The sequence below is a fragment of the Mesitornis unicolor genome, unplaced genomic scaffold (genome assembly GCF_000695765.1).
Source record: "Mesitornis unicolor isolate BGI_N332 unplaced genomic scaffold, ASM69576v1 scaffold13396, whole genome shotgun sequence".
NCBI classification, from domain to species: Eukaryota; Metazoa; Chordata; class Aves; order Mesitornithiformes; family Mesitornithidae; genus Mesitornis; species Mesitornis unicolor.
This window is the reverse complement of record NW_010189013.1, coordinates 17,656-40,555: the sequence shown is the minus strand read 5'-3', so window position 1 is coordinate 40,555 and position 22,900 is coordinate 17,656. Positions and strand designations below refer to the sequence as shown.

General features: G+C 42.8%; 1 protein-coding gene across 1 annotated transcript in view; it reads left to right on the top strand.

The window, feature by feature from the left end:
• The window catches only part of LOC104541789 (protein unc-13 homolog B), a gene marked incomplete at its 5' end in the record, with an annotated part of 70,975 nt that overhangs the window by 44,434 nt on the left and 3,641 nt on the right, over positions 1-22,900 (top strand). Inside the window, 7 exons of the mRNA XM_010185926.1 lie at positions 230-318; positions 3,395-3,544; positions 5,461-5,584; positions 12,655-12,711; positions 17,144-17,224; positions 17,914-18,061; positions 20,767-20,823. Of these exons, the coding sequence (XP_010184228.1) occupies positions 230-318; positions 3,395-3,544; positions 5,461-5,584; positions 12,655-12,711; positions 17,144-17,224; positions 17,914-18,061; positions 20,767-20,823 (706 nt within the window). The remainder of the gene's footprint in view (positions 1-229; positions 319-3,394; positions 3,545-5,460; positions 5,585-12,654; positions 12,712-17,143; positions 17,225-17,913; positions 18,062-20,766; positions 20,824-22,900) is intronic.

Below are 22,900 nucleotides of genomic sequence, written 5' to 3'. Positions count from 1 at the left end.
TACTGGAGCCTAGGGAAAACCACTTGCTGCTGTTTAGGCAAGTACTTGTTGATGATTTCACAGCTTCTGTAACAGCATCAGGCAGTGGAGGAGAGCATCCTAGCTGGCAGAGTTCACTGGTAGTAGTTCACCTGCTTATTAAGAGTAGCCACAACAGTGTGGAAGAGCACTGTGAAGGACAGGAGACTGCCCTCTGGGTTCAAGCTAAGTGCTCTTCTTTCATCCACAGCTGGATGCAGAAGCAAGTGACCATCTCAAAGAGCTCCAGGTGAAGCTGAACAATGTTCTGGATGAGCTGAGTGCAGTGTTTGGTAACAGGTGAGTACAATGAGGTCCCTGTCCTTGAAGCATTTCTTTCTTTTGTCTAATCTTATTCAGTCAGGTTAAGAAGAGAAAAGAAACTTATGTCAACTGCGTTGTATTTTTCTTTTTGTCAAAAATTCATGGTGTTCCAAGTACTGAGACCATCTAAAGAAGTGAGAAATGGTTTTAAAGTCTCTCTTTTCTATATTGCTGTGCTCAGAAATGTAACATGGAGATCTCTCAACTGTGAAATGTATTTGAATTACACAGAGTGACTTTTTTCCTTAAGTAGTGCTTGTCAGTAACAGAGTTGCCTGCTCCTTTGTTGCTCAAAAAGCAGTTTCCAGCTGAACGTTTATGAAGCAACATTCTTGTTTAAACGTTCTCCTCTGAATGATGAAACAGCTGAGTGATTTCTGATTGTTAAGAGTATTGGAATACGGAGGAAACAGGTTTAGAATTTGAGATTGGCTGGTTCTAATGTTGCAGTGAATGGTGTTTTCTAATGTTCAAATGGGAGGAGTTTTTTAAAGTATTGCCAGAGTAATTGATGGCAATGAAGTTTTATTGCAGATTGTGTTACCATTTACCTGAGGATAAAAATGTGCTCGACTTCATAATAATTTTGTAGTGAACCATAAAAGACGTCAATTCAGCAAAATCTAGACATACATGGTTCCCAACTGATCTTCAAAAAAAACCACTTCTCATTATAAAACCCATTCATTTCACGTTGTGCTTTACAACAACATGAATGCAGGCATGAACTGTAGTATAGCTGAAACATGGGCAAGGGGAATAAAGCAAATGTTATCAACTTGGCCTCCTACAGTCTACAGGTTTGCAGTACTTACGACAAAAAAAATCATGGTGGGATTTGTCAGCAACTATTTGGATTTCAGCACACAGAGCTAAGTGAGGAGTTCCCATTGCCAGTACTGGATGCTATAGCAAGAAATGGAGACAGTCAAACTGTAACTGAATTGAATCGATAAGGTTCATAATTAGATGGAAGATGAGTGAGAAATCATAATTAGGAGGTGAATTTTGTTATCTGGAGCCTGTCTCCATGGTGTCACTGCTACAAGACAATTAGGGTACAATCTTGACATTTGCAAATATGATTTAGAGAGATTATTCAGTATGAGCATACATACACCAGGGAATGCTTTAGAGATGTGCCAGCAAGAGATTTAGCCAGTCAGACGGCTCATTCCTTAACAGTAATAGGGAATGAAAAGCAGAGCTGCAGTTTACTGTATATAAGTAGGACCTTCTAAAGGATGTAAAAGTGGGAAGTAAGTCAGATATCCACAATATTCTGTGCAGAGTCTGTAAACAGTTGCTCCTGCAACACTATGCACACCTGATGCTGCAGATCATAACTTTTCTTCATCTGTGTGAGATCATTGTGCCTGCTGGGAAAGCAGCATGCATCGGAGAGCCTCACCACCTTGTGCTGAGAGAGGATTATGTCTGGACACAGAAGCGTTTTCTGCTTTAAAGTATATCATAGGGAAAAGGACCCTTGAAAGTATTTATACTTCACACAAGGCTAGTTGCCATTCTAGGGAGCTGTAGGAGTGAAGGAGGGAATTCCTATTAGGGAGCAGAAGGCCCTCTCTGACAGCATAGGTGAGGCTGTCTGTTAACCTGCTGCTGCTGCCAAGGGCTCCTGTTAAGCTGTGCCTCTATAGAAGCTTCACTTTCAGGTGAACCTGTTGCTGCAGTAACTGATACACCATTTTTCATAACTGGTGACAATTTTGACTCATAATTATTTTTATATTTTAAGGAATTCTGTTATTTTTTTATCTCCTGCCTGGAGATTGAAAGCTTCTTGAAGCAGGTTCCTGCAACTGATGCAGTGTTCTGGAGAACTATGGGGTGAGGTCAGCCTGTAGGAGTACAGGGACTGTCAGTAGTACAGAAAGTGCTTGGTGCTATTTTATTTGATGTGACTCATGTCTCTGGTTAAGCTGTCACTGCAGCCACACCTGGCTGCTGCACGCCACTCTCCTAGAAATGAGGAAAATGGAAGTGGAAGCAGCATGGCGAAAGAGCCCTGGAATTGCTCTCTGGCATTGCTCCAGCGAGAGGCAGATTAGAAGTGAGCAAGAGAGGGATCATGAGGCTGGGGGTGGCAGAGCAGGAGAAGAAAGAGGTGATGGGGTGGAGGAGGAAGGTGAGAGCCACAAGGCAGAGGGGTTGTGTGCTAGCACCCAGCCCACAGATGTCCTAGGTGCCTCACACAGCAGAGTTTCAGGCCACTTATGCAGACATAAAGCTGACTTCCAAACCTGTGTTACCGCTCTTAAATATTTACCCTAGCTCTTAGCACTGACTTCTCTTCCTGGCTTCAAACCTCTGTGCTGTTAGTAGATAGCTAAATGTGACTTGTAATGCCTGATGTTAGTAACTATTCTTTCAAATGTCAAAGCATTTTCCTTTATTGGCTGAATTCATACGTTGACAGCTCTGTTGATCTATTCATCATTTTAACCATTGTATTATTTCATTTTGAACCTCCTCTTGGCAGTAAATATGGGAAAGTAACTGTGCTTTAATGGCTTGCATGACACTTCATTACAGTGGCACTGCTCGTTGCACAGCTGAGCCCTGCATCCTGTTTTGACACTGTGATATAGCATGCACTTTATGACGGGCTTCAATCGCTGCCTGCCTTTGGGCTGTCACTGTTATTTTAAAGACATAGCCTATGATGGGTCATAACCAAATTACTGCCAGTGGACTCGGAGTGCTCACAGTTGTGCATACGTTGTGCCATTCCTCCATGCTATGTTCCAGTCTCTGTTGTGTAACACCCTGTGTAGAAAGCAAAGGCACAGCAGGGTGCTTTGAGCTAAGAGTAACAGTGTTTCTTGAAATCAGGAAAGGATGATTTGTTTTTGCAAGATGAATGAACAAACTCCTCTGGATTTTCCTGCTGGAAATAAGCAGAAAATCTTGAGAAGGAAGAGCATGTAATTGAGTGCATGGTTTATGGACTTGGAATATTTTAACTTTATGTACTGGACCTGAGATTTCTGCCTCTGAGAATCTTGGTTTTGCCTTTCTCCTGTCTGTTCAGCTTTCAGACTCGTATTGATGAGTGTGTCAAGCAAATGTCTGATATCCTCTGTCAGGTGAAAGGGACAGCAAATGCTGCTAATGCCAGAAACACAGTTGCACAAGATGCAGATAATGTCCTGAGGCCACTGATGGATTTCCTGGATGGAAAGTAAGCAAGTATTCAAGTATATGTTACACATAACAGTGCATCAGATTGGGAACAGGATGGGGGGAGGAAAAATAGCTCCATGTTCTTGGGTTGTTCTTGAGGTGTCCAGCCTCTGAGTTTTCAGGAATTAATGGCTTTTCTTCCCATACCTGCCTCTCTCTCAAGCTATGGATCACTTCAGCCTTCATCCAGTGCCAGAACACACCCTCAGTTCTCCTCTATGCCTCTGGCAATTTTAGCAATCAGCAGAACACACTGCTGACCAGGCAATGCGAAAGACTGGAATTCTAAATCTTATAGCTATGGTTTTTTTTCCTATGCAAATTGTACTGTAGCCAATTAGCAAACATATTGCAGACCATACCTACATACTTGATACATATACTGCTCAGTATCCCAGTTATGTTAAGCATGTGTGTTCTAGTCATACCCAGTACTGTTCTGACTAGAAAATAAGCTTCTGAACTGTGTGATACACATAAGCTTGATCCATTGCTTTACTCAGCTGTTGCCATTAACTCCATGCAGCATGATTCAGCTGTATGGGGACTGTTTGTGGCTATCTGCACATAATCCTCATCAGCTAAGCCTTGATCTACGAAGAGAAATAGTTTTTAATCACTGTAGAAGTTAAACTTCTTGCTGATGCACAGCAGTTCTTTATTTTGAAAGGGGTGGCCAGCAATTTTCATAATAAGTGCTGCAAGAGATGTGAAGCTTTATGAGTTTAAAATACAGCTTCTTTTATTGCTCTTTGTATTGATTGTCCCATCCTTCATTTGAGTGACCACGTAGTAAGTGACTGCAGCAATCGTTACATCTAGGAGCCCTCTCATTTGAGCATTTTCCATGCATGCCTTCACAAATCCTGAGAAGCCACCTTCCTTTGAACCACTGCAAACTTGGTATGCTGCAGGCTTTTTGTCCAGCTATGGTGCAAGTCATTTTGGTAATGATAATCCAAGCCTGGATTACTTTCTTTCCTTCTTTATGGAAGGAGAGTCTTTTTCAATGCTTCTTGCATCCTACCCACATCAGTCTTGTCTTTGTTCAGTTTTGTTCATTTACTGTCTTACCAGCTACGGGAAGAAGGGAAATCTGGGAGAAGTTACGCAGTGTAGAAGTCAGCTATCACCTGTGCGCTGCTTCTGGCTGCAGAGTTCTCGTTCTGTAGCTCTCCCCGTGTGATCAGTAAATGCCAAAGTCCAACAATAATTTTGAAGAAGAATCTAACATTTCTCGGCCTTTTCAATAGCCTGTACAATAGAGGAGGAATAAAAAGGGAATTAAAGCAGAACTTCTTTATGTAAAAGGGAATAAACATACAGCAGGTGATAGGTGGTGAATGCAATATATGACAAAATACAGAGGAGTCCAAGAAATGCTTCAAGGTGGTAGGTTTAGGGACTCCAGCAGCTATCAGAAGCTGTACAGGAACTTCTGCATAACAGTCTGGGGGGTATCAATGTAGATATTCAACAAAAATCATTATAATAACTCCTTGAAGTTTAAAGCCTATTATTCTATATTAGTTTGTAGTTTTTTTTCCTGTGTACTCTGTAAATCTAATACATCAGGAAGTAACTTCTTAAAGGTAACCAGTTCAGCGGTATCTGCTCTTATCTGGACTATTCCCAACCACCATATCTTAGCGATACCTTCTGTAATCCCCAGGTCAGTAAATAGAAATGATTGAGATCAGAAATGTCAATAATTCATTTTGGCCAAACATCTTTAGGGCTAGAACTCCAAGAGTGAAGACAAGCTGTACTTTATGAAAAGGGAAGATTTTTACCCTTAAAGCAGTCGTTCGGATGAGCTGCTTTGGATGGGGCACTGATTCTTCCATGCACATCTCCATTTTAATTTCAGATTGCATTATTTGAATATATGCAATTCTTGCTCTCTCCCTGCAGCCTTACACTGTTTGCGACTGTGTGTGAAAAGACAGTGTTGAAACGGGTGCTGAAAGAGCTCTGGAGGGTGGTAATGAATACCATGGAGAAGCTGATTGTGCTGCCTCCTCTTACAGACCATACGGTAAAGCATTTTCTCCTTCCTGACTCATAGCAGAAAGTGTTGCCATTGCCTGTGTCACTCCTCTCCCTCACCTAATGACTCATCTGTCCAGGTAAATTTGTCTACATGTAGCCTGCTTGGGGATGGGAAAATATGGCTGTAACCTAGTAAAGTAAGAGAGCAGCTCTGTTTATAGTAGGGTTACAAGATACAGAGCCCACACTAGATAAAAAAAAATCAAAATCCATGATCCAAAAAGAGTTGCTATCAAGCGTATCAAATTGCAGTGATTAGGGATTTGCAGTCCTTTAAAGAAAGCTGTGTATTTGGGATTATTGGGCAATTAGTGTTGTCTTCATGGCATTACGTCAGCACCTTTGCCTAGTGGTTGTCATCTGTTAGTCAGGTATCTCTCTGTATGGATGTGGTTAGTTTGGGCTTGCTTTTTAATGACACCACCCCCCGGTTTTACACCCCAGAAGGCTTTAACCTCAGTATGAGCTGGCATGATTTCTGTGTCTCTGATGCTGGGGAGCTGGAAGCATGTCCAGAATGTTTGCCTTCAGAGGCAGTCTTTTATATAAATGCTCAGCTGTGTGAACACGCTGGATGAATGTGTGTCGTGAATGTACTGATGTTTTTAACAATGGAAGATGAACCTCTTCCCCAATTTTGAGAAACCATGGAAACTGATTAAATGTCAGTCATGCATGCCCAGCTGCTCTGGGGGATGACACTCAGTTGAATGCAGTGTGAAGTTTGGGCTATAACCTCATTATTTGGAGATGATCCAGAACTTCTTTTAATCTCTGTGTTGGAGTGAACATGCGGTCTATGGCTAATTTATGATGGTTTATTTTTTTCCCAGTAGTGGTTTTCACTATTCAGCAGTTGCCTATGTATTTTGAGTGGACTTCTTGGGTCGCAGCATCTAGAGAAGAGATGCAAACCCACATCTTGCCCTAGGTGTTTCTTGCTCTGAGAGGGAAAGCCTTTGCCTCTGGCCTTGGTGATGACAACTTTAAACAAAACTGCTGAGATCCACTGCGCTGTCATACCTACTAAGCATAAAATTAGCATGAGGTGTAAATTTGCTAAAGATTGCTTGCTCTGAGCTCAGATTTGGAGTAATCACTTCTGCTTGCTTTTTTAATTTATAAAGGAGAAGAAACTAATCTAAATTTAAGAGGATGAAATTTCTTTTCCTCTGTTGAGTTGCTTTGAAAAGGAGTCTTTGGGGACAGGTACTAAAATCATCATTTAGGAGCAGCATTAACATGACCCCTTCAGAATGGAATCAGTGAGATCAAGGGCCTCGGAGAGAACCAGGGAGGAGCTGCTTGAGCTTTATGCTTGCTAGTTTTGGATTTTAAAGGTGGAGTAGGAGAGTGATTCAGTGCTTGTGTCATGAAGAAGGCAATAACTATGATCAGCCAATTCTTCCAACCTGCAGAATGGTGCTATGAGCCACTTCAACGTTTTCTTGACAAAGAGTTTCTTGTTGCCATCACTTCCATTTCAAATTGAGAAGTTCTTTTTCTGTAATGAAGAGCATCCTCAGTTGTCTGAGATAATGCAAAATGCTCATAGCTGGATTTTTAGCTGTCTAATCAATTGCATCGTGGTGAGGAGGCTGAACTAGTCCAAACTGGAAAAGAATTACCGTTTCAGACAGGCAGTTGTGAACAATGCAATGATAAAAATGGCCTTGTCTGCAGAGCAGGGAACCTGTGGTGAGGATAGATGGGCTACAAGGGCAAAGACCTGCTTCCACTGACCTCTGGGAAATAGTGATTTATTCTTCACCACCAGATTTTCATTATCCCCAGCAGTGAAGGTTGGCAGGGCAAGACAATGCAAAACTCAGGGCTGGCATTGTGGGCAGAAGCAGTACTTTGTATTTGCTATTAAACTTCTCTGCCATGCACCTATTACTTATTTTTTCTTGCCTTTTTTTTTTCCCCCCTTTGAAAGCACATCAGACTCAGAAATAACCTCAGGCACTCTAACTCACTTTCCTCCCAGCCCTCAGCGATGGAAAGCCCTAGTGCTGCCTCTCCATGTTTGAAGGGCCACTGGATAGGGATCTCCCTCCTGAAGACTCCTCTGCAGCCCTTAAGAAGTAGGGGATATTAATGGTAGAGGAGCGCCCCTTTTTTTGAGTATTTTCTCTCCTTTCTGTGAAATTGTCAAAGGTGCAAAGACATTTTTTTGATGGTCGTCATGGAAAGCATACTCAGGTAGGAGGTTCCCAACACGCTGCAATGTGTCTCACTTGTCGCTTGCATGACCCTGTCACTGCACAGCGCTGTAATGCCCATTACTCTCCAGACCAATCTATTCCACTTAACTTAGTTCAGCCTGTATGACACAGGGAAAATCTGGGCTCTGCTCTTCCATTCTCTGCAGCTTCTGGAAGATTTTGTGAGGGTCGAGCTCAGGTGAGGAAGCAGGCAGCTGCTGCAGGTGAAGGATGGGGCAGGGGCAGTTTTACAGCCTCCCACTCTGACAGCCTGAGCTGCCGGTGTCTTAATGACTTTCAGACGACTGACTCCTGCCTCTCCAAGTGCTGACTCCCCGTAGGTTGTGGGATTAGTAGCAACGTGATCTCCAGTAACTCACCGAGCAGTTCGCACCTCATTAGTTGTAAGTAAAGATCAACATTTAATTAAACGCTCTCAGTCTTGGGTGAGTGGATAGGCAAACACAGCTCTCTGGGAATCCTTATTTTGGGGTTCAGTGCACAGTGCTTGGGGATATTAGTGGATTAGTTACACATTTCTTTCTCCCTCGCTGCTTAGGATGGAACTATAGCATGCCATCAGTGAGTAGTCAGGTCAATGAAGAGTTGCTCAGTTTACACACAGATGATTCCTCTGGAGCCTGCTTTATTTATTTCACACAGTACGGTACAGCCATTCACGTGAGGCTCCGTTTGCTCTTGCTCCTGCTTTGCTTTTTTCTGCTCATCAGACTTCACTAAATGAGAATGTGGTCCAGGTTAGAAACAACATTTTCCTTCAGCTGCAGTCAGATTTTATACGTGACTTCCAAACTGGCCGTTCTTCAGGCTCGTCTGCAAGCAGCACCGCTCCAGAGCTACTCTGTGGTGGAGGAGAGCGTGGCTTTGAGAGGTTTTCTGGGTTTTTTAAAATGAATAGTCTCCCTTGTGCTAGCTAGGAGCTAAGAAGTCCAAGGCTCCCTCTGTGTTGAGGAGAAATAGCTTTCTTAGCCTTGAATGAAATGATCTGTGAACTTCACATGTGCCTGGATCTCTGTACCAACAAGTGATTATTTTCCCTTTTTCATTCCCACTTTTAAGCCTATTTTCTCAATGCTTGATACACCACAACAGTCAAAAAATAGCCTTAATTTTTAATGGGTGGCAGTGAACATTGCCTGATGATAGAATTTTTTTAATGATTTTAAATGCTGCTCATAAATGACCAGATCTCATTGTTGTTGAATATAGGAATTAAAAAAAAAATCTAGGAAAGGAATGCATGATACGAGATCAAACTTCCTTGCACTGATATGTCTCAGAAAAATAAGCCCAAAAAAGGACAGGAACTCAAGGCTTGCAGTAGGCTTTTGTTTCCTAGCTTTGTCAGCTGAGCAGTAGGACAGTTGAGCTGTGAGAGTTTGAGCCTCTTGGAACATAAATCAGTGCAGTTGTGTTGGTTCCTAGCAATTAGACTTGAGTGAGCTGATGGTCCTTCTCTGAATGCTTTCACTGAGGGGGGAAATACCAGACTATTAACAAGGAATTTAAAATCTTTGTGTTGTGGGCTATAGGTGTCTTTCATGTTTCCAAAAAGTTTAGGAAGGTAAAACTAGTTTAATGGGAAAAACCAGGAAAACCAGCGCTAAGGTCTGTCCCCTTTCCAGCTACATTTGCTACAGGGCTAGACAGAAACAGTTCATAACAAGGACTTAATTGTTCCTCAGCTTACATCCTTGATGTTTTAATCAAGTCCATTGTGGTCAGCTTTTCTCAAAACTACTTGATATTTCAGTTTAGTTGTTTTAATTCCCTAGAGGCACACCTGGAATAAGTGTTGTCTGTAGAGCTTTGTGATATGTTTTTCATGAAAAAAATAACTTTTTTGAGGAGGCATAGCATCTTGTTTACAAGAATGCCATTTGGCAGAGGAAGGAGCTGTCCAGATTTTCATTAGATGTTACCAGCACTGATGACGAACTCAGTGTAACAGTAAAATAACTTCTTGCAGACGCATTGACAGAGATTGGTGCTGGTTGATGAGGATTTCCTTAGCAGGCAAGAGCCAAGGAGCAGTTATCTGAGCGGCTTTGTTCCTTGAAGCGTATCAAGTCACTGGGTATTGCTTAGTGTTACCGACCTGCCCTCCTTAGAAGCCTGCAGCAGGGACACTACGTGCCTAGGCTAGTTAATGAAACTGTTCAGATTTATTTATTTTTTTTAAAAAGTATCCAGTGAAGGTTGAAAATGTCGCATCAAGAAATCTTAATGTTTGCGGGTTTTGAGCCTACTCACTTCTTCAAAATTTAGGTTATAAAAATGTTACTTTTTTTCTGCTTGGTCAACAGGCATGAAAACTTTAGGACCCATAAGTGAAACAAACTTCGTGACCTATCATGCAGAACAGCAGGCACATCTGTTAGGTACCAGAGCGCTGGCTGAAGCCATGTCCCTTGCTGCATTATTTGGTGCGGCCCACAGTGAAATCTCTGTGTTGCTTGTGGTGTGCAGTCATGTTCAACCTCACTCACTGGAAGTACAGAGGATTTTGTGCTCTTTCATTCTAGAGAGCTGTACGATAACACTGCACGTTAGATGCTGGCAGCAAGTGAAGCTCCCAGTCTCATTTCATAAGCTTTCCTTTATGGATGCATTGTCCTTGCCTGCACTTTCCCCTCCCAGGAGTTGTGAATTTATTCAATTATCATGAGCTTCTCTTTGGCTACTAAGTCAATAATATTCATTCTGTATTGATTTGTATTCAACAAACATAAAAGGCTGAAGAACAGTGAGGGTTAGGCAATGGGTATGGATAGAGCAAATCAAGAGGTTGTCAGTGATTTCAGGTCACAGAGTCTTTCCAGAGCTGGCAAAACTAAAGAAAGTACTTCATCTAAAAATTAACTTATGGACTGCTGTTGTAATGGACAGAGAGCGTCCAGTGTCCCTAGAGCAGGTCTCAGTCTTTCCAGTGTTTCAGCTGTAAACTGTTTGCTTGCTTTCCTTCTGTGAAAGGGTACGTGCTACCTCTAGCAACCAGTATATAGACACTTTTTTTAGTGAGGGGAATCCATCAGTGGGGCTTTTGTTAGCTTTAATCCTAGAAAAAAAATTATTTCAGCAATTATCCTTGCAGTACAACCCAGTTCCCAGAGTCTCCTCTGCAAATGCATGTATGGGGCAGTTCCTGCTCCACAGAATATTGACTTAAAAGGCAATAAATAAAAAAATACTAAAGAAGGCAGCAAAGAACACAATTTGAGTGCCATAGGCAGGGGCAAAGGGCAATATAATAGTTCTGGGTTTACATCTTGCTTTATTACAGTTCAAGGGGTTTTGGCATGAGGAGTGGTCATGGCAGCTGTGGTTAAGTGAGAGGGTGAAAGACTGTTGAGATGAAAAAAGGTACTAAAGGAGAAGGAAGCAGGGCTATGGAAAGGAGAATTGGATTTACTGGAGACCTCTGGGGAAATAGGCTCCTCATGGAGCCAGCAATCCCCAAATAAGCTCCCAAATGCTTTCCAGAGCAAAAAGACCCTACTGGAAAGTGCCACCCACCAGCATCTGTCCCTGGAAACTTATTTCAGGTATTCAGCTGGGACATGACCCAGGCACTTCTCAACTGATACCTGTGGTGACATTTACACTTACTTTTAACACCAGCCCCTAATGACCAGTTACAAGCAAGGAGACACAAAGACCATTTTGTGAGTGCGGTGTTCCTAGCAGACCAAAGGCTTTCCTGAGAGAGAGAACAGAGGGGAGGTTTAATTAGGGAAGGGGGGTCACCTGCAGCTTTGTCTTCATCCTAAAGCCCAAATCTGACTTTCCTGAGAGGGCTGAAGTGAGGGCAAAGTTTCATGATATGATAGATGCGCAGTTCATAGGCTGGGGGTTTATTTCAAGTGGAATAATAAACAGTTGTGACTTTTTTAGATTAAAAAAAAACAAGATTAGATGTATTAAAAGGAGTGAAGTGGAAGAAAAATAGTTCCAGTACACCCCATAAAGCATCTCCTGGAGAAGAGACTGGAGAATTGTCTTGGTTGCTTTTGGCTTTCTCATTAAATTTTGGAGTTAACTCCCCAGGCAAAAGGAATATTACACAACAGACGCATGCTGTGTTGGGGAAAAGGAATAATATCTTTGTGTAACCGTTGCAGAGAAAGTATGTAAAAATCCATTACACTAGAGCCTAAGTGACTTGAAGCAAGATTCCTCATCATAGGAATTGATCTTTCCTTTTTGTTTCTTCATTGGAGATGCAGCATTAGTAAGCCACAGTGGGGGAAGAAGAGCCATTGGCAAAGCTTTTGACATGTAAAGGCGATGCTGTAGTATTTACTGGACATTGTTTGCCGATCTCTCACCCAAAAACTGCTCAGATACAGTTTTGTTTCTGATCTGATGTATGCTTACCCCTACCCTGCTGATCGGACTGTACTTATGTAGAGAGATTGCCATCAGTTGTGTGATCGTTTGCTTTGGCAAATCTTATGCTGTCTTCATGTGTAATTAGACCTGAAATCTAGAGGAGCACTTGGAGATGAAGTCAGTGCACTGCCTTCACCCTTGCCGATTTGAAGGCGCACCCTATTTAAATGGGTGGCTGCTGTGGGCAAGAGTGAACCAGTTAGTAAGTTAGTTACTGTCCTCCAAAATAGCTCTTGATGGTGGTATCCACAGAAATGCCAGGTTTTATACTAGGTAATAAACTGGCAAGGGGTCTGGATGTTTTGACTGGCTGTGGGGTGGTTATGTAGAGCTTTAACTGTGAACTGACTTGACTTGCTCAAAGGAAAAATATGCAAAGGTTGTTTATAATCTCTTTTTTCCCCCTCCTTTCTTCTCTAACTTCTTGCAATCATAGGGCACACAGTTGATTTTCAGTGCTGCTAAGGAACTGGGACACTTGTCAAAGTTGAAGGTATTGTTCTGCATGGCTTGTGTTGATGTGCATGTGTGTAAGCATGGAAGTGTAGCATAGTCTTATGCTTCCAGTGGTTTGTCATTGAGTGCAATTGTAGAGAATGCTTTTAAATGCATTGAATGTGCTTTAAAATGCATTCTGCTAATATTAGTACTGTGTTTAACTGTTAAATTTTATTGTGGGTTTAATCATCAGAGTAGTTTCTTCTGTAGATACTGTGATCAGTTTGGTATATCAATTTAAAATGAAAAAAGTAGAGTTCTTAGCATCTGCCCAGCTCCTCTGTATCTCCGTGTATAAAAGGGAGTCCCTTATGAGATCCTGATAATGAGATCTCAGTTGGAAAGATGATTGTGCTAGCTATTGATGAATTATATGAACTGTTACAAAAATAACCGTTGCTTATGGGAGAGAGCCTGTGTCTGTAAATTCCTTCTGCGTGGGCTCTTTTTTCAGGCAAGCTGGCATTTAGCATGAAGGCTATGTTGATGTGTTTTGACAGTGTGTGACGTGACAGTGCATGACATGAGCGTTACTAAGTGCACGCCACCTCATCATAAGCCGATCAAGCATTAATTCACTGGTCACGACAGGAGTGGTATGAAAATAGTGATGCTGTACAACATTCAAATTGCACTGTGCTGTGGTTTGACCTGTGCTACAAAACGGGTATTGTGCAAGAGGACTAAATCTGAAGCGTCACAGCACAGACTGCTGCAAGGAATACAGAGCTGAATGTGAATTCTGTCTTCCCACAGCAAAGGGCATTCTCCTAAGTAATTAGTGCAATTTCAAAATGAATTTGTCTTTTCCCATGCTTTTTTTTGTCTTTTGCACTTATTGCAGCTGTCTTTATACAACTATCTATTTCCTTTGCCCAGCAGACACATTTTACATACACATCTTTTTGAGCCAGGAGAGTACGCAATTCATTTAAGGCAGTGCTTATTAGCAATATGAGTAAGTGATCTGGATGTACGGGTGTGTCATTACGTGCACATGCTGCTTTTCGAGGCTGTTATGCAGCAGTTAACAGTGAGATAACACAACCCTTCAAGCATGGCTCCCCAGAGGAGCAGCTGTCACTTGTGCTGACGGACAGCCCCATGCACTCCCACAGCCAGGCTGTCCTCCCTGGAGATGTGGTGGCTCCCGAGGATTGCGCTGCATCCACTGCTTCCTGCACTTACAGTGCTCTCTGTTGCTTTCATGGCAGAAAGGGGTAGAGGGGAGCTTTGTGGCCAGCCTGGGAGAGTGGGAGCTGGACCACAGCCTCCACATCTGACTCCCTTTTCCTGTGAGTATTCCCTTCCCCTTTCAAAAACATCAGCAAGAACCCAGCATTTAGAGGAAGAGAAGCCATCTTTGCCTTCTGTGTGCACTCCTGGTGTCAAAGGGTGAGAACTCTGAATTTGCTTCAGTTCTTTTCCCAGGTCACAGGGACAAGTTTGTGCACAGGCGACAGGCAGTTCCTTGTGGTTTCCTCACATAGGGCATAGCCAATGACATTCACTGTTCTCTTTTTCTTCTTCTGTATCTCCCCATGACTGGAATTTCTTAATATATACAAAGCGCCTTTTGCCAGGAATGAGCTGGAAGCTTTGCTGGTTTCCATTCCCATTGGTCAGACGAAGGCCATCTCTCAGCCTGTCTTCAGCTCAGTTACTGTAAAGCTCAACTTTGGTGAATCTTGATTGCATTTTTAGAAATGCATGTAATCATGCAAATCAGGCAAGGCCTGGTGTGTTCAAGCCTTTATTTGCATATCTACATATAGGACTACAGCAGCACACGTACACAGGATTTTGCGTGTGGCAAGAATGCTGTACACAAGTGTGAAATCACCCTACCACCTGAATTCTGGAGACCCTTCTTTCAGACAGAGGTTGTGAACCAACATTGCATCTAGATTTTTCACGAAGAGTAAAAAGGTGTTGGATGAGTGGAAATTGTTTGGGTCTGTGTAAGCATCGTGGATATTGGGGGGTTTTGTCCTTTTGTTTTTGCAAGCACATACAAGCTAACAGGGAAGGCATGAGTAAATGGCTCTTCAGACCTCCTCTTCTGTGCATTTTCCAGTTCCACTAAAAGCCTAGGGAAATTATGGGATGGATTTTAAGCTTTCTTTGTCTTAAATAGAACAGGAGGAACAGAGCCCTAGTGAATCAGATAACTCAGCTGAAAACTGAGACTGACAGACCTGACAAGCACAGGCTCTCGTCCTGATGACAAATCAATTTCAGTGTATTTTAAAATGCTCAGAAAGCCAGCCATAAACTTGGCACCTTGGTGCCACATATCTTTCTCCCATTTATTATCAAACTCTTTCTGCTCAGTTTGCCTAATAGCAAGCAGCTGGAGCAGGCAGCAGAAGCCTCCTCTCCCTTACGCTGCCCCCAGGGTGATCAGCCAAGCCCTGACTGCAGGGTCTCTTCTGAGAGTACCTGTGGAGAACACATCTGAGAGACCTGGAAAATGTATTTTTTTTCTTTATTACTTCTTTTGCTTGTAGTTGCATAATTATTTGGTGTAAATTTGTGGCTTTCTCCTGGCTGGCAATCTGGGAAGTGCAGGGCAGCACTCTGTGCAATCCTTTATAGGAACAGTGTGGGATTTGCAGAGGGCAGGTACACTGGGGAATGACAGCCGTGGGCTCCTCTGTGTGTAGGTGTGAGCATTACCAGTCCAGTCACTGGGTTATTTTTACATAATGTGTTGAAGTAAACGACACTAGTGCTGTGCAATGGCAGCATGGGCACTGGCTGGGTGACCTCTCAGAGCGGCGTAAATGAGCTCTTTAGGTGTTTAAGAGAAAAATGCCAACCACCTGGTTCCTGTTGCAGCACGGGGAATCTGGCAGGCAGACCTAGACAGTAATTACCGCAGACATGAAAGTCGCTCTGCCTTGGGGACACAGCTACCCTGACTAAATTGGCCTCTCCCATCAACGTGGCCTTGGGCTCTGGCTGATTGTGCACTTAATCTGACTGTCAGACAAGGAAAGAATGCTTTGCCTTCTGTGTGCTGAAGTGTGAAGCCACATCATCTTCAATTGAATTACTCCCAGCTCATGAAGAAGAGGGAGGAGACCTATTGCTCCCCTAAGGACAGCTTGTCACAGCAGAAGATGTGTAGCATCTTACAGAGTACTGTGCCACTGCATGTAGCTGCCCAGACCAGGAGCAGCCTGTGTGGGGGAAAGAGGCAAGCTGAGGCATGAAAGCGCCTTGTGTGAGTTGCTGCTGACTTGAGAGGCCTCTTCTGCACAGTTTAGCGCAGCACTTAGCAAAGGTGCTAGCTAGATATCTGCGAGAAGCGTGGCAAATGCCTCGCGCTGTGCCTAGACTGCGGTGAGCCCTGATTCCATCAGGCAGGAGATGGGTAATGGTGGATAATGAGTGGGAACAGCAGCAGGCGATGTGAAGAATCACCAGGCTGCAAGACAGCCAGCGGGTTTGTCAGCGTGAAATGCGCAGATGATGCCACACAGTAGGCACACTTTACTCAAAGACAGTTTGATAGACGTGTCTCCTGGAAAAGTGTCCTTACCAGAGACTGTTACATGTTTAAAGTAGGGATAAGTAGCCTTTGCCTGATTTGCCTGCATCTTTTCCATGAATGCATCAGCACCCAGGCTGCAGTGAGCTGGCTTGACCCAGCAGCTCAAACAATTGGAATTTGTGTTTGTGCAAAGTTTTGACTTACTAAAATGTGCCATTTTCCTCTGAGACCTAGACTAAGCATCAGAGAGAAGAAGATCAGTAAAATACCAAAGGATGGCACATCCTTGTAGTCAGGCAGGAGTCTAACAGGGATATGCTTCCACTGCAGGAAAGGGAATCCCTTCCCAAGGGATTCCTATCTCTTTGCTATTAGAGATGCTTGGTCTTAATGGGAACAACTTCTTTTAGCAAAGGTGTTTTCTAGAACATGTTGCTTGTTTCCCTGATTTTCTTCCTCTGCAGTGACCATGTTATGAATTAGTGACCTTTGTAGATGGAAGAATTAAAAAAAATCCACAAATAACATCTGACAACTTTGCCCAACCTGTGGTTCTCAGAATTCCTTCATTTAGGTGGTGCTTTGAGAGTTTTGTTGTGGCTGCTCTAGAATGATGGGTAGCAAGTAGACTCCTGTTTGGGTTTTTCTGAGAGACAAACTGTGATTTTAAATTGCCACTTATCTCTGTCCAATTCCTTCCCTTATTTCTCTCTTTTGTGCCTGCAAGAAACAGAGAAAGTGGGCTTACTTTCAAGTTAGGCTGTAATAAATGACTCTTACAGACTCTATTAATTGTTCCTTAAACAGCTGAATTAATGCTATGGCCATGTAGTCACAGCATGAATCCAGAGGAAGTGATGATAGTGGGGACTCCTTGTCCTTTAGTCTCTGACAGCAGGCTCATGTCAAATATAATCGTTGTTTGCAGGATCATATGGTGAGAGAAGAAACCAGGAGTCTGACTCCAAAGCAATGTGCTGTTTTGGATCTGGCACTGGACACAATCAAAGTAAGCAATTCCATTTCTGTCTCTGTCGTTCTCTTTCTCCATCCCCAAATACTGTTTGGGAGGATGGTGCCATGCTTGTGTAAACCTGAATAGGCTCAGGTGACCCCCATGTGCTGGGAGCCAGTGTATTTATATTTAAGTGCTTTGGAAGAGGAAAGCCATCAGCAGTTGGTATCACAGAATGGTTTGGGTTGGAAGGGACCTTGAAGCTCATCCAGTCCAACCTCTGCCATGGGCAGGGACACCTCCCACCAGACCAGGTTGACCAAAGCCCTGTCCAACCTGGCCTTGAACACTGCCAGAGAGGGGGCATCCACAACTTCCCTGGGCAACCTGTGCCAGTGTCTCAGCACCCTCACAGTGAAGAATCTTTTCCTAATATCCAGTCTAAAGCTCCCCCCTTCCAGTTCAAGTTCCACAAGCCATTCCCCTTTGTCCTATTCCTACCTGCCCTTCTAAAAAGTCCCTCCTCAGCTTTCCTATAGGCTCCCTTCAAGTACTGGAAGGCTGCAATAAGGTCCCCCCGAAGCCAACTCTCTCAGTCAGTCTAAGAGCTGGATTTCCAGTACAGAAGCTGTTTTGTGAATTTTTCCAGCTCTCTCTCCCATCCACACATACAATAGTACTTAGATGTTGGCTGCTGGTTGCACTTGTTCCTCAGTATTTTTCCTGTCTCTTTTTACTCATAGCAATATTTCCATGCTGGTGGGAACGGCCTGAAGAAAACTTTCTTGGAGAAGAGTCCAGACCTGCAGTCACTTCGATACGCGCTCTCTCTCTACACTCAGACCACAGACACTCTCATCAAAACCTTTGTCCAGACTCAGACAGCTCAGGGTAAGACTCTTTTGTGCTGTTGGCAAAGTTGAATGGAGCTATCTGCTCTGTTCGTAATTGCTCTGCCTTGTAATGCTGGTTTGTAGAGTGCTTTTGGCAGTAACGTTTCTGGAAACGTGACAGTTCAGAGCTTTTGGAACTGGGAAGGAGGGAAAGGGGTTTATTTCCCACTCAACAACTACATTTTGAGAGAGCATAAATATGTGAAACATAAGGCCTGGGGTGTTTGTGGTCTTTTTTTCTGCAATCCTCACTTAACAGTCACGTTTCTTGAATTAATGTGGGTGGGTGATTTAAGTGAAATTTGCAGTTACTGTACTGAGGCTTACATGGTGGTGTGAGAGGGCGTTTCAGCAAGGTACCACCACAGAAACTAGTCGATGTCTGTGTCACAGGCCAGCTGCCAGCAGCCCTTGTAGTCCTGACGAAGGCTAATTGGCAGCAGTGTGGTGAGTCACAGAGCTACGACTGCCTGTAAAGGGGAAAGCCTCTCAGGAGAGCAGCACAAGCGTTGTTTTGTCTGCAGCCAGTACAGGATATGTGCGAGCTACGCAATTACAAGTCACCACAACGTATTAGTAAGCTGTTGGGATGGGTCACTGGAGTTCTTTGGTAGATCCCTGGGAAGGCACGACAGTGGTGCTGTTTCATTGACTTGGAAGGGGTAAACAGTTAATTATCTCTATCTTTCATTGCTTTCATGTAAACATCTCCAGATTATTGTACAGAATAATTTGGTCTCTAGTCGGGGACCTTCATTGACTGACTGTGAATCTCAGTAGTCTCAGGAAGAGGGGACAGATGCTGTTAGAGGTTAGGTCAAAACTGAAACTCATGTTTTAAGTTTTCAGGCTGTTCAGATACAGACCTTGGCATTGGGCTACTACATCTTAGCAGCGAAAGTCATACAACTCCAAGGAGTGTCTTTCTGCCATCTTTTTGCTTGGGGTCCTTTTTCCTTTAATCTTTCCAAGCCTATGAGAGCTGGTGACCCCTCAGACTGTACTAACTCTGTCAGCATACTGTCACACCAAGCCCTGAAGTCAGGGGGAAAGCACTCCCTAGCCAGCACACTTATCCCTCATGTGCAAATGAGACTGCTTGATACTGGCATTCACGAAAAAATTGAAGAAGTACTGAGAGCTCTTGAGCAGAACGAGGTTTGGTTTTGAAGTTTTAAAGTGAAAAGTTGAGTGTCGTTTTGAGAGGCTGAATTATCCATGCCTTTTGCAGCATGATATACTCTTGATTAGATTGAAGTATATTGCATTAAAGCACTGACGTTGACTAAGGAGTCAGTACCTGCATTTGAGAGAATAGTCCCAGCAGAGCAACGATGACATCCAGTGGCTGCACAGGTCAAAGACTGCTGCATCCACAAGGGATGCCAGGAACTTAGGCTGTTGCCATTACAGTTACACAAAGCACTTTTCAACTAGGAACTTGTGTGCACAGCATTCTCAGTCTTTGCTGCTGCAGATGTTTCCCATTATATGTCCAGAGCATGAATTGAAGCTAGTTTTTTATGTGGATCCTATTATGTTGTCAAGATGAGCCAAGATATAAGGATGTGTGCAGCACTGCTGTTCTACACTCCATGCTATAGTCAGGAGTCTTTAAAATTAGAGGAAGATGCTCTGTTGAAGTAGCAAAGTGGCAAATTCAAAGCTGATATGAGGAAGCAGCTTCATGCAATGCATGATTTGACTATAAAACTCCACATAGGGCAAGTGTTTAGCAGACGCACAAAGAGAATTGAACATTATTTGAGAGCGTCAAGAATATACAGAGTTACCACAGAAGTGTGTGTGTGTTGAGGATTTTTTTTTAAGAAGCTCATAAAGAATTAAGCTCCATTTTTAGGACACTAGATACAATCATTACGAAATCATTTAATATATCCCGTAGCTGGCTGATGACATTTCTTTGTAGCTTGTCTGAGCCACTTTAGGAGACAGGTACTGAACTGGTCCACTTCAGCATCTTCTACATTAGTAGGCTTGAGAGTTTTGGACCTTGTTTGGGGAAAAAAAGACTGCAGCTACGCCACCTACGTCTGTAGGATCAGTGATGGAGTATCTCTGAGAAAGGCATGACTTGCTCCTGAGATTTGGGCTAGAAAAAGGTATTACTTGCATACACTGCTCAGTAGCCTCTGTTGGTGGGTTGGTTTGGAGATCTGCGTGTGCGTTGGAGGGACAGCAGGCACAGCACTAAGTATTTACAGCTGGCATCTGCTTACCAGAGCACTCCGACTGCTGTTTCCCTTTGCGTAAGTCAAGCTTCCTACAAGCCTATGGGAGGAAATGGCTGCATGCAGAACTATTCAAATGCTGTTTCCCTCTCTTCACTGCTCAATGGTTGTATCTTCCAGTTTGTGAGGTACCTGTTGCCCTCATTTTCTTACTGAGCAGGCTGCTGTGGCACCACACTGTTCAATGTCCGCTCTGCAAAGTTGGATCAGGGCTTGCAGCTTAGTTACACCAGCACTAATTCTGATTTTGTTTTTAACCCAGACAATCCCTTACTTGCAGACAACCTTGCTCTTCAAAGCCTGTGTTGATGCAGAAGATTTAAGAGGATATTTTGTCTATTAAGAGCTAGGGTATTTGTTTTGTATTTAAGTGACACCGCTAATTGGATTGTAATTCACACCCTTCTCTCTTTATCCTGCTTGCTTCTTGCCTTTTGAATTCATGTCTCAGTGCATGATGGGAAAGGTATTAGGTTTACCGCTAATGAGGACGTTCTTCCTGATAAGGGTATGTTCAAGACTAATGTTGTTACCATAACAACATTAGCCAACTGCCTTGCTTTTGAAGCCATCTTGCCCATGCTCAGAAACCTTTTCCAGAGAGCCATTCCCTGTAGCTCCCTGTAGAAGTGATCTTTCACCGAATGCTTGCATCCCACAGATGGAGCCATGGGTTGCACGGTGTAGAAGTCTGTACCCTGCCTGAGAGCCTGTCCCCAGGCTTGAGATTTATTCATGGGATGTGAAAGCTGTCTCAGAAATGAGCTGTCTTTTGAGAGATGCTGTGGACTTGTTCCCCTACCCTTTACTATGGGCTGTATTGCTGTTTCAAGTCCTAGAATTGCATGTGTATGGTCTGCTGAGATGGGCTGCTGTAATACATGGTAATATCTGATGTGCACTCAAGGTTATGGCCGAGCTTGAAACATCTGGCTTGGAAAAAAACCTAAAAATCTGGGTGCTTGGAAGAGCTCTAAGAAATTAAGACTTGTGTTCCATCTCTCAAGTTATTTTCTGTTGACCGAAGTCTTTTTTTTATCTTGGGTGAAATACATCTGTAATGTGTTGCACGAGCTCAGTTCTGCAGTTTCACCTTCCAGTATCGCAATACTGATGAGACTTTCATGTCCAGATTTGAATCTGCTTGTCACTGAATGTGCAAACTTGTGTATGCACACAGTTGTATGTAGTCAGAATATTTTTCACTGGCCACCTACAAAGTGTTTTTTTCGTTTCTGAACATTTCAGTTAATAGAACAAGATTTTTGTATGAAAAGAAAATATCTAAATTTTGTCTCCCTCAAAGGTAATGGGTTGATTTTGCTGTCATTCCTCTGAAGCATCAGTGTCTCCTTCATAACCTATTAATTACACTAAACATTAGTAAAATGAAGACCCGAGTGTTTGGCAGCTGGTGTTTCTGCAGATGTGGCCTGATAAAGTTATTAGTCTTGTCTGTTCCCATGGAAAATGCTGACAGCATAAGTGGCAGACCTGCACCATTAGATGTGTCAGGTCAATAATTAAGCCTAACAATTTCAAAGCTCTTTGTTTATATCCAGGAAAGAAGAAACACTGCCCTTCTAACCTGGGAGAAAACAGTACATTCAAGATCATGTACAGACGTTACAGCCTTGAGGCTGTTTATTTTACTCAGGTCACAAATGAGAATCTACCCTAAGTTGATAATTTGAGGTTCTGTTATGTTTGCTCAGATACTTTTACTTGTATATTAATGTGACTTTCCCTGCCTACAGTTCTGCTGTGCCATGTAATTCTCTTCAGAGAATTGCACAGATTAGCTCTCAACCTCTTGGTTTTTAAATGTGTTTTTGCTGCCTGCAGACTGTTCTTGTGAAAGTTGACATGTCAGATCTATCTAATCAAAATGTTTGTTTAATTATATCCTTCAAGCTCCTTATCTTGAATTTTAAACACACCAATTCTTTCACTTAATAATGTGTCTTAGCCTCAAAATTGACAAAATAACACTGCCGTTCATAGGTACTCAATTACCCTGTAGGTGTCCCAATTACAACAGTATTGCTAATTGTCAACCTGCGATCAGCTATCAAAGACAAAGTGAAATCAATCTCACTATCTTATCAAAGACTTATTTTTCATTTTGCAGAGCAGACTTTTTCTGTCATTTACATGACATCTTGACTTTCCTACCTAGGAAAATGTCATTTCCACATATTGCATGATAATTATGATTAAAAAAGTTGAAAACATCATAATACACGAATTGTAAGGTTTATGACATGTTCTCCCTCTGTTATAACATATTCTCTTTTCCTCTCTGAAGCTACATCTTGTTTTCTCCCTGGCTAATTGATGAAGGGAAATAAGTATGCAAGTTGTAAGTCCTTCTTTCTCATAATTTTTGGTGCACAACAGTGAAGGAATTCTCATTATTCTCCAGAGGGAAGCAGATAGAAGTCAGGATGACAACTTTTATCTGATGTACAACATGGAATAAACTTATTGGAGGGTGAGACTGCACCATGGCTCAGTGCAAATCACTAACATGCGTGTCTTTTTTTCCCCCGGACATCCTTTCTGGTGTGGTTTTTTGTTCTGTG